A 12,635-nucleotide genomic window follows, 5' to 3' on the forward strand; every position below is an offset into this window, starting at 1 on the left:
ACAAAACCAGTGAAATTCTGCGTTCTGTGAAAGGGTATGTGTAGGTCTGTGAAAGGGTATGTGAGTGATTTGTGTGGGTGTGTGAGTGGGTGTACAGGAGGTTGAATGGGGTTGTGAATGGGTGTGATTGATATATAGATATAGATATATATATATATCCAGAACGTGGTGTTGCGATGGGGGCCTGTTTCTCCCCCAGCTATGCGTGTCTTCACGTAGGCTGGTGGGAGGAACAGGTCCTCATGCGAACACATGGAGCAACCTACAACAAACATGTGGTGCAGTGGATGCGTTATATAGATGATATTTTTGTTATATGGAGGGGTGACTATGAAAGTGCTAAAAACTTTCTTTTTTCTATTAAAACTAATCAAGAAATTTTGAGATTTACTTCGAACATCAGTAACTCTGAGGCTGAATTCCTTGATGTTAAAGTGTTTATTCATGATGGTTGTTTAGCCACCAAACTCCATAGAAAGAGCACTGCTGGCAACAACATCTTGCATGCCAGCAGTGCACATCCACGACATGTAATAGACAACATTCCTTTTGGGGAGTTGCTCAGATTGAAGAGAATCTGTAGTACTGATTTTGATTTGGCTATCTGTACTAATGAAGCCTTGGACAGGTTCAGGCGTAGGGGATATAGAGAATCCATCTTGAAAACAGCAATCCAAAAAACTAATGCTAGAACTCGTGAGTCACTGTTATCTTCTGCTCACAGTAGTTCTTCAGGAGCTGAAACTAGTATGGAGGACCCAGCCCCTAGGTTGATTACCAGCTACAGTAAACAGGCCAGACAGATCAAATCCATCATGAAACAGAGATGGCCTGTTCTAAAAACTGATTTAGTCCTGGCACCCAGGCTTCCAGATAGCCCTACTATTACCTATCGGAGGGGGCCCTCCCTTAGATCTCAAATCAGTCATGAATTCCCTGAGCTTGAGAAAAAGGAAGAATGGTTGAAATCCCGGCCGGGATTTAAACGTTGCTATACTTGTAGGGCTTGTAAATTTGGGGAAAACACCACTCAGTATTCAACACCATTCAGTCCAGTTATGACAAACATCCAGGGTTCATTTAACTGTAAGACTGATTTTGCTGTCTACGTCCTGACATGCACCTGTGGCCTCAGATATGTGGGCAGCACCAAGCTACAGGTGCATGCCAGGATCCTCCAGCATTTACGTGCCATCATTAACAATGATGGCACATACCCAGTGGCCAGGCATTTCAAAGCCATTCATAATAACAACTTGCAGTGCCTGGAGTACTATGTCATCGCCTCGGTTCCAAAACCACGCAGAGGCGGTGACAGAGATAAAATGCTTAGAAGGTTGGAATCACAGTTGATCTTAGAATTAGACAGTAGATTCCCCAATGGGTTGAATACTACAGAAGATTTACATGTATTTTTATAACCATTATATTCTTCCCTTTATCAATTCATATTTCAGTTGGAATGCTCCGTCTTTTTCTGCCTCTCTTGCCGATTAAATTTTATGAATCTTGCCTTAATATTACACTTTTGATTTATATCTTATGTTTTTTTTTACACATGGTTACTTTTTTCATCTCTTGGAAATAGGTTTTATTTTTATTGTTTGCACCTTTTCATAGGACATAGACACTCTGACATTAGACTTGGTTCTGTTTTCCCAGCCATAATATCACTCATCGTGTGGGTTTTTATGCTTTCATTCACCACTGTTTGAGTCCTTTGATACTAAGGAATTTAAATATTCTGTCACTGCTGTGAATATGTTTGTGGCCGTTATTGCATTAATGCAGAGATACCAAAAGATACTGTCATGAATTTTACAATGCTTTTATTATTGCTTGATTTTACCATGTCAATTGTGTACATTGGTTTATCAACAACGTTTTTATATGTAGTTGATTTTATATCTATGCAATTTTGCACATATCCCCTTGCGTCATTTGCACAGTCTATATTTGCACTTTATTTGCATAATTTGCACTATTGTGTATAAAGCGAGGTTTGCACATTTGAAATCTGTATTTACATGAACAGTATTCTTGTCGGCCAGAGCATTTATGCTTTTATAACAACCTATTCCCATTTATATTTTTAGCAGGATGTAAATATTTTATAATCCAGTATTAGTGGGTTATAAATAATATGGACTCAACTTTGATCTTTAGATATGTTATTTGAAACTAATTTACTCTACACATTGATGAGGTTCTTGATTCATTTACAAATGTTTGGAAAACAGACTACATATGTCTATGGTTTGTAGTATGTCCTTGCTTTCTACCTATCACATGGTGTAGCTGTTTGAAAAAAATGCAATGAGAAAAAAAAAACGTGCAACAAAACGTATTTAAATGGTGTTTGGTCAATTGCCTGACGATCTGTGAGCAAGGGCGGACGCCCGAAACGCGTCAGATTTGGTGACTCTCCTTTAAATAAATCTTTGCCGATTATAACGTTTGGATTTGCGTGGTCTTTCCTGTCCCTGCTCTCCTGGAGGCGGCGTTGTGGAGGACCGCAGTTGCTATATATATATACATCTTTTTTTTTTCACTGGAAGAAAAAAAAGGTTACAGGGCCATTATAGTTTGGCTCAGATTTCACTCGTACAAAACCAGAGAAATTTAGTTATAGTTACCGGACATCATTGATGACATCTCAAATGAAGAAAGGTTTGGACACATTTGAAGCAGGTTCTCAAATATCTTCCTCTTCTATTTTATTGAAACATTCTGCCATGTAGACTGAAACATGCTGTTCAGTACCAGTAGACTGCCAATTAACTCCCTGGTGATCAGCAGCTTTACTACAGTGTTCTAATGAACAACTAGAGTGCTAACAGTCTGAATTTATGCCAAAAGTGTGGCACATCTGAATGCCATTTTGATGGAATCGCAATGGAAAACTGGAAGCATTTTCTAATGAGGATAATGCAGTAAAAGATGAGAGGTAGCTTCATAACAAATAAGTTTCCCAAGATGACCATCAGATAAAAAAGAGCCCAAATGTAGCCCAATGACAGAAGTGTGCAAAACACTTAATTGTGTTATTGTTTTGCAGCTTTATATAGTGCAGACTTGACCCGAAGGTATTGGAGTGCTTTACATGAGCATCAGGTACATTACACAAGGACACATTCATTTTGATTTTGGGCATGGGGAGATTAAGTGATTTTCCCAGAATCACAGGATGTGAAGCGGCAGGGGCAGTGGCAGCACAATGGACGATGGAAGGCAGGGTAAAGGTAAGCAGGAGCAACAAACCAACCATGCTGAACAAGACAGAAATGCTGTGACAATATAATAGACCATTGTTGGTAGAAGGAAGAGGCAGTGGCTGTACAACCAGACATGCCAACAGACCCGATTCAGGCAAAATTACTTTATTTTATCTGTCTCCTGCCTAAAATCTACTCTTTTTTTCAATGCAAGTCAATGGGGAAAATCCATTCCCCAGGTTTTTTCCAAAATCTCTCACCAATTTCAAAATGTTGGCAAGTATGGTGAATTGCATCACGAAGGTCAGGAGGAATGGGATAGAGACATGGACTCGGATAACAGAGATGAGCAGGGGCACCAAACTGATGTTACAGGGCAGGCGTCAGGGGTGTTAGCAGCTGAATACACCTCACAGGGCAAGCGGGGTGGCAGTGCATCACAACAGATCATGGAAAGCAATGGTGAGGGGACTGGGCCATGCAAGTGAACAAATGAGAGCAGAGTGGAAAGAGGCAAGGGCACAAAGCTGACCCTACCAGACAGACCAATAGGAAGGACAGTTGCAGTATAACGGCCTAAGAAGGGCAGGACGAAGGGAGCAGGTGCACGACAACAGATAATGCGGAAAGGAGGGGGTAGGTGTCTGCACATGGTAAAAAGAAGGCAAGAGGCTAAGGGGCAAGACAGGAGCAGCAGGTTGACCATGGAGGGCAAGCGGAATGGGCCCTGTAAGCACAACAGACCATGGAGGGTTACAAGTGAGACTAATGACATACACCCAGACAACGGAGGGAAGGTGGGGGTTAGGTACAGCAAGCGGACCACCAGAGCTGGTGGGAGAGGTTGCGGCAGCACAGAAGGTCATGCACTGCAAGCAGGAGGGTTAGAGGCAGCTCAACAGCCATGGAAGGCAAGAAGGAGGGGACAGAGGCATACACCAAGGACCATGGAGGTCAGAAGGGAGGGGTAGTGGCTGAACACAGGCAAGAGGGCGTAGGGGAAGGGGCTTCACAAAAGACCTCGCAGGGCTGGAGGAGCAGTTGTAGGACAACAGAGCAAGGAGGGCAGAAGGGATTAGCAGCAAAATGGACCATGGAGGACAGGAGGGAAGGGATCGGGGCATGGAACTCGTGCAGGCAGGGTGGAGATGGCAGGGACAGACTGCAGCCATTTGACCATGCCCAGTTCAATAGAACACTCACACTAGATAAGATGGCCAGTAGTAGGTCCATTGGAAGATGATGGGCAAAAAGGAGGGAGCAGGGGTATCAACTCAGACATCGGAAGGCAGGGGAAAGGAGGGTAGGGGCAGAAAACTTAGTACAAAGGCTAAGCCGGAGGTCAATGATGGGGCATAGAATTGGGCAACAGAGGACAGGAGGAGTGGGCAGGGACATCACGCTAAATGAACGGCAGTGACAGCATATCGGACCATGGAGTGGGCTGGTGTATGACTCAGACAACAGAGGGTAGGGAGACGGTGGATGGGGCAGCTAACTAACTGTTCAGGGTAGGCGGGAAGGACAGTAGTAGAACAACGGCCACACAGCCCTAAAATGAGAAAGCAGGGCCATGGACTTGGATAATGGATGGCACGGAGGGGGGTTGCAGGAGCAGCAAGCTTGAGTGGGGGCAGCACAATGCCAGGCCAGACCCTGCGTCCAACCCCCCCACCCACTGTGCATTGCGATGGGCATCTTACTTAATGTTGGAAAAAACTAGAAATTTACAGAAAAACCAAAGGTTATAGAGACGTTATGGTTAGAAAATATATATTTTTTTAAACCATAGACATTCACACAAAAAACAAATATTAAAGGGACGTAAGTTAGGTTTAGATTTTACCCACACAAAACTATACAAATTCAGCTTTTATAGTTCAAGTAAATATAACTCATGCCATCGACATTCACTGCTAATTACCCCAGATATTACATCACTCATGACCTCTTCGTTGATATTATCACTATAACATTTGCAGTAACATTACTCATGAGAAAACTGTGCATGGGGAGGGCGCTACTTGAAATAACGAACTAATTTCTATGGCTTCGTGTGTGTAAAATCTGAACCTAACTTAAACGTCCCTGTAATCTTTGGTTATATATAAAATTTCCGTCCACAACGGCAAAGAGCAGAATGCCAGCCCATTGTCTCTCTTATGCTTTGAGTCACACTGTTATCCCTTATCACATGTGCCCATCCGCTCCACAGGAAAGGTAGCCACGCTGGTAGCCAATAGTTTACTTTGCTAATGTTATTTTCTTACATTGTTTTTCAGTTTTTTTCACAATTTCTGTGTGATTAAACTGTCTTTAGGTCACCAGGGGGGCTTTCTCCTGCCTTAGTGGAGGGCGGGCGGGCGGGCTGGAGAAGAGCTGGAGAGGTGTGGGGCAAAATAATATATATATATATATAATTTTTTTTAACTTACCTGATCACCAGTGCCTCCGCCGTCCGCTCCATCGCGCTCTACCTGCTTCTGGGACAGGCTCCCAGACTTCACAGTGGCCAATCATGACGCTGCAGGAAAGCAGTGCCAGGATTGACCTGAGCGCTGGGACTTCGCACTACCAGGCAGACTGGGAGCCTGTGCCTGCTTTCTCCCGCCCTAACAATGCAGCTGGGGCTGGAGAAAGCTTCAATGTGCATGAGGCCAAACCCTCATGTGCAGGGAAGAGACATGGGAGTGCACTGCCACTCCCCCACCGCAGTGTCATCCCCTGGACCCGCCCCCGAGACTCATCAGAGTCCCTGGGACGGGTCCACGGGGATCAAGATAAGAGAATAATAAAACCGGTTTAAAGACGTGTGTTTTATCATTTTATTTGTGGTGGGGGAGGGGGTCGTGGCTTGGGGGGCGCTCCTCCGCCCTCATGGAGGGGCCACCGCTGCTTTAGGTCGAAATATTTCAATGATTGAAGTACTTTTTCTTAGCACTAATTAGAATCGTGTCTTACTCTGATTTGCATTGAAAATAAAGGTTTCTATATCAGCCTACAGGTTTACTCAAGGGGTTTGTGATGATCCGTTTTAAAAGCTGCAAACCCACTGCAGAGGGGTTAGTTTACTCACTGGATGACAGCGAGGGCCGTTGAATGTGTGAATAGATTGGAAAGGGTTACAAGCGGTTTTCATTTTCCACTTGTTGGTCTACTTCTAGTTGAATGAAAGCAGAAAAGGTATTTTGCTTTAAGGGGCAGACTGATGTCAAGGCATCCCCCCGCCCGCTTTAAGAAGGCGTGAGTGACCGTTCTCAGTGCCCGCCTTTTATGAAGAGGTGACGTCATGGTTATACTGTATCAATTTGACAAATGCAATGGAATTTTAAAACTCTTCTCTTCTGTTCAAACAGGAAGCGGTCGTCCAAGCCCGAAGCCGTCATCGACTCTCTCCTGCAGTGAATTTGAAAGGATTCTAGTAGAACGTCTGCTGCATGGCCTGGCTCCCGGGGACAGGCTCTGCTAGAGCTTTTGGGGGGTGATGTTTCAAGAGAAATGAATAGGGCATTCACACTTCCACAGTTACCTTTCATTTAAGTGCAAGCGTCCCTTCTCGACATGCCTTTTTATTTTTTGTTAAATTATACAAACTGTTTTAAATATTCTTGTTAAGTAACGTCCACCTCACTGGTCATGAGCGCTCTCCTTCCTGCACTATTGCTCGCGTGGTTCAGGCGCTGTAGCTTGAATTGCCATTAACCCTACAATCTCCATACAGCTTGCTATGTGTTACTGATAATCACAAGGCTGGACCTTGTTCTACGTAATCTCTGTTTACCCAGGAGTACATAAAGAAAGAAGGGTAATGCGATGGTAAAAGAATACTGTTTAGTTAAATTAAGGCAGTCATTTTAACAGGTAATGTAACATTAAAAGCTGTAAGATATAGGTCAGATATTTATAGAGTGACGAGGCTTACTGACCATTTTGTGTAAACGTTTATTGCACTTGTGATATGTTATCATATGTCTTAAAACTGACCAGGAGTAAATGTATTATGATATCCTGTTTTACTTTAGTCCTGTTTGTGCTATGCGGGGAAGTAAGAAAACAGCCCTGCTTCCTTTAGCAGCAGAGTACACCATCGGCAGTGTCTGTGTAAAGTAAGAAATAGTACATCATTTCAGAAACCGGAACACAGATCTGGCCAATTTTCATTATAAAAACCAACATTAATATTTAGTCTCATGTTGCTATGTAACTTGAAAGTTGGTATGACTGTGGGAATAGAGCAAGGTTCGTCGACGCTCTGCATAGTAAAATTCATAACATTTTTCATGTTGACCATAATGAATATGGGCAAGGGAAATTTACATAAAATGAATTGCACTGGAAATGTTTTGTATTTCTTTTTGTGATTGAGACTGACTGTATTTTACCTGTCGGGGATCTCGCATAGCGAAACCTCATGGTGATTGCAGGGGATTCAGATGATTGTTGCAACACATTCCAATAGTTTGACCCTGTTCGTGCTTAATACCTGTAGTGTACGTATAATGGGAAAAAGTGCTACTAAGATTAATAATGTGTAATGCACATGCCACTGTTTTCTCTGTCACACCTATGAACACATATTTAATTTCATTTTAACATGAAAGTATGCTGAGCACTTATCTTAACCCCTCTGACATTATTTAAATGTCACTAAGATTGCGGTACTGTCGCAGAATTTGCTGCACATATTATGGTATTCTACTTGAAAGCAACTATCCCAGGACCTAAAATGAACCTTGCAGCTTTTGGCCACAATGTCAAAGTTGGCCAGTCTGAATAATAGTAATTTGCCTTCTCTCCTTAAGAGGCCCGCCTAGCAGAACTGACGAGCCATCTTAAATGTGGCAGCACAGTAGGTAAAAGAAAAATTAAAAAAGGTTTTTCTTATTTTAAAAATTGATTACATGAATGTGGAAAATTGCCACTAGTTAGCAATATTTTGTTTACAGATCCTCCTTTTGGTTAATACCCCTTCACATTTGTGGCCTATGTGTGTTTTTTCTTTTGGAGCTCTTTCTGTTTATTCGTCATTAGCGTCATACAGTTTGTTTTATACCTGGAGAAAGTAAAGCAAGTTATATTACCTCCCTTACTTAATTGTAGATCAAAATGGTGTTTCCCCCTGCGTCTTGTTACAACAGATAAACCGCTGAAGTTAATGGCGCTCCCTCCTCTCCTGATTTTAGCAGACTATAAAAATCGAGGCTCTAAGGCACAACCAAAGATTATTTTTTTACAATATTATTTTATTTACCTTTGAATTAATTGTGTTTTTTTTCATTCATAGCAAAAACACTTTTTTAATGGTTCTAGTAACAACTGCTAACTTTATTACCGAAGCTGGTGATCAATTCTTTTTTCTGTTTGAGTACTAGCCACAGTTTTCCAGTTAAGTAGTCTGTTAGGATGTCGCTGAAGTCGGAGGCTGGAACTGGGGAATCGGCAACATTAATGCATTTCTCGGACGCATTTCTGTTGACATTTTTTCATACCATGACCTACTTTGAAGCTTCAAATGGAGGAATCTGCTTAGACATAGGTCATTAAAGAGCTATGAGAGACGTTGTTAATGGTTATTAGTAATTCTCTTCATGCTCTGCCAGCACTGATGCCACAACACAGGAGCCAGGGTTAACCTGGGCTGGGGCTTGTACATCGTGCACCTGTGATCCCCAGCATCACTCGCAGTCTAAGAGTAGGACCACTTTTCTGGAATGAGCCCTCTCGTGGTTCGTGCTTTTCTCTTGATTAGAAAAGGAACAAATTAAACATGTGCGGAGATACCTATAGGTGATAGTTTCCTTCAGGCTGTTTGGCACATTGATCTCCCCGTTCCTAACTCAGCATTTCATAGCATCCTAGCACTTATGGGACGTTTTGAGGTAGCCATTATAATATGTATCTTTCTGGGTGGAAAAGCTACAGTTAGCCAGGTTCATGATCTTCAATTGATTACATGCCTGCATGCTTAGGTTCACATACTTTGGGTCGTCCCTAACAATCTTGTATAAAATATAGACATTCTCATCAGAAAACTTTGTATATTCAGGGATGCAGTAGAAGTGAGAAAAGTTATAAGAATGGAGAGGAATGAACAGAATAAAAATTTAGGACCAGGTGCCAAAGGTACTACTGGAAGTGACTTGCGAGTAAGTAGTAGTAATAGTAGTAGGAAGAACGTGGTGGAAGAACATGAAAATGATAAATTATATACTGATTTCAAGAAAGATGTAAGGAGAGGCAATTCCATGAGTAAGTGTCTAGAAAATTAAACTTGGAATAGCTGGAAGAGAAAGAGTTATTTGAGAACTATGGGCAGTGTGGGCAATCCAAAGAGCAGATACACTGCAGAGTTACAAATGATTAGTGATGCTATAGTGATGAATGGTCATCCAAGGAGAATAGGTGAACATTATAGATAAGAGTGAGGGAAGGAGTGAAGTTATCCTAAACTGAACATTTAAGAAGAGTTCTGCTTTTGCATATGTTACAAATTAGGTATTGACATGTACAGACAATGGAGCAGTTGTGATATATTATTATGAAAGATGAGTCCGAAGTAGCACCCAGGTCTCAAGGGGTGAATTGAGCAAGAGGAGATCTGTCTGGGACATGAAGAAGAACAGTGATAGTAGTAAGTTGTACATAAGGCTAAGCAGGTTTTTCAGTGGTTTACAGTTACAAGGTAGACATAGTAAGTGTGCACTCAGATGGAAACAATATTATGGAGAGGCTCAGGAAAGGAGGAAATGTATGTGTGGAATAGAAGAGGGAGGAAAAACTGTAAGGTTTGATTATAGAATAGTGCATTTGGAGAAAGAATGAGAGTAGTCCCTGATAGCTGTGGTGGCTGGATCCAAATCCTGGCGTATTTCAGGAAGTAAAGAATTAATGGTTGCAAAGGTGGATATGATAACTGTATACTTCAGCAGACTAACATCTTCCAGTGATGATTGTCTGAATTCTACACAGTGTCTCAGTTCTTCACATTTGAACGTTTTCACAAAGTGTTCAAGGCAACTTTTTCCCAAAAATGTGAGTAAAATTTATATAGGAGCATTACTGCAAAATGAACCTTTTCCAATACATTTCACCAAAAGTTTTGATGAGAAAGACGACCGCTATTGTAGCCAGTTAGAGAGCATGTTCAATAGAAACCATTACATTACAATGTTCTATTTAATGTATTGTTGTCAGTGTGATCTTTGTACTAGAACAGTGCAGCCAAATACAATAAACATAATATTTAGAGCTTACTTGATAGAATGTATTTTGTGAGCACACAACGCAGTGCTGAAGTTACCATATTCTGTGTGTGTTCCTCTTTCTTCTCCCATTACACCATAGGAACATTTGAACCAATGGTCATTGTATCTTATAATAATGAATGCCTATTAAACGTACATGGATCTTTCTTTTGCAAGTTGTGCTGCTACTTTATATTTAACATTTAGTATACTGTAACATTTTGAAGTGTGGTCAGATTATTATATGTGGTATTGTTAAATTGCATTACTATTGTTGAGACGCATTAAAAAAAACATAGGGGTATATCTTAATATGTTCTTGAAGTTAGGACATGCAGAGTTTACATGCTGTGCTAGAACTACAGTCTTAAAAATACATTTAATTTCTGTGACATTTAGAACTCTGAACCTTACAAAATATTGCTGGATGAGCCAAGTGTGAATACTTAAATGTTTATTGAAAGATTTAATGTAAAATTAATTTAATTGTCCATCCATCATTAATATATGTGTAATGTATAGTCCGGGATATCTGCACTACCAAATGTAAGGTAATGTGTCAAGTATATTACTTGAAATGTAGTTGAGATTGGTCACTACGTCTCTTTGGAATCTCTTATGGATGCATGATTCTAGGGGCACGCACTACTTAAATCTTAGAAAAGGTGTTACATCTATTAGTAAACTGAGAAATCAGTCTTTTTGGTATATGTATTTACTGTAATAAGCTATTAAGGAGAATACTGTTGCTGAAACTAGTGTCCACGGCCAGCCATATGGGGGCCTTGTAATGAGACTGAGACGCAGCTACGAGGTAATGTCTTTAGTTTATGTATCAGGAGAGCGCTTGTTTTAATCTATCATTTTTTATGGATGAAAGACTCCTTCATCAGTTTGTCTTGGTCAGTGAGTCTTCAGGAGTATGATATATATTTACCCAGCTCACAAATTCTCTACTAATTTCATTAAATCTGATATCTTAGGTTATTGAAAAGCATTTACTGAAAATGGTGGGAAAAGATAAGTATTTATTGAACATCTACAGATAATCTGCTGTACACAAGTAGACCGTATGGGATCATGACTATTTCACTGAGGGCACATTGTAGCATTCAGTCCCTTTTTATGAGCTTATCTCTCTATTTCCCCACTGAATCTGCTGTAAGGGAAGCCAGAAGTTTAGCCATGACAAAGCATTATAAAAAATGCACATTAAAAGTATTTGGGTGTATGTTGATCTTTTGCATGTAAGGCTGTCAAACTTTTTACTTGCATTCTAATGAGTTGCCTTTTTGAGTTGGCTGTCAAGGTAATGTGGTATAATAGATTTGCATAAATGTTTAAAGAACCTGAGCTATGTCTGTAATTTGATCTGTGTTGTTGTACATCAGTGCGACTAAGATAAAACTTTCTTTTCTACTTGCTCATTGCCCTAGTTTTGATCGTCTTTGTTGTTTTTTTTAACCGCTTTGGAAAAAATCCCGAATTCTCTTGTCCCTGTAAAACGATGTATTTTCCAATACTGCAGTCGTGATGAAGTCAGCCCTTTTATAATTATTTGTTGGTCACATGGCTACCTGAAAATGCCTTTGTCGACTTAGTTAACATGATAAATGCTGGATTCCATTGCAGAATATACCCAAAGTGATGGAGAATGGAAACCTGCTATCCCCGAGTGCCTTTCAATTACTTAACCATCGAAACCTTTAACATGTTCATTAATAATTGATATTTGCTAACGCTCTGTATATATACACAAATTAGTAGATGTATAATTTGCTTCATATTTATTAGCTTGTTTTGAGAAATGCATTTCTCTGAATTCATTGCAATTGTATATATAAATTGTATTTAGGGTGATGTTTAACTTGACAGTATTGTTATCTGTGTACATGAGGCATGTTTGTGCCAATAAAAAAATGCTTAATTAAAAAAAGGGTTTTTTGAGTCATTACTAGCTATAGATGCGTATTGTACTTTGTCTATTGTGGACAGAAGATGTACATTTATTACTAAAAAAATAAAACCAAACCACTTTTTAAAGAGCACACTAAAATTCACCTGCTCAAAATTGCTGGGAAGTCGATGAGCAGCTCACTTATTTCTTGAGAGTTAGAGATCGGTTGGCAGTAAAACAGGATTGCATTCTCCATTGGGGTTCACGTTGTGCAGATTA

The 12,635-nt window shown here is 40.5% G+C and overlaps 1 protein-coding gene across 1 annotated transcript in view; it reads left to right on the forward strand.

Annotated features, from left to right (window-relative positions):
* The window catches only part of KIF3A (kinesin family member 3A), a 332,918-nt gene extending 320,523 nt beyond the window's left edge, over positions 1-12,395 (forward strand). The window contains exon 17 of the mRNA XM_086959471.1: positions 6,572-12,395. Within this exon, the coding sequence (XP_086815597.1) occupies positions 6,572-6,620 (49 nt within the window). The 3' untranslated portion in view covers positions 6,621-12,395. The remainder of the gene's footprint in view (positions 1-6,571) is intronic.
* The last annotated feature ends 240 nt before the right edge of the window (positions 12,396-12,635 follow it).

Source organism: Lissotriton vulgaris, chromosome 2_2 (genome assembly GCF_964263255.1).
Source record: "Lissotriton vulgaris chromosome 2_2, aLisVul1.2, whole genome shotgun sequence".
In the NCBI taxonomy this organism is placed as follows: domain Eukaryota; kingdom Metazoa; phylum Chordata; class Amphibia; order Caudata; family Salamandridae; genus Lissotriton; species Lissotriton vulgaris.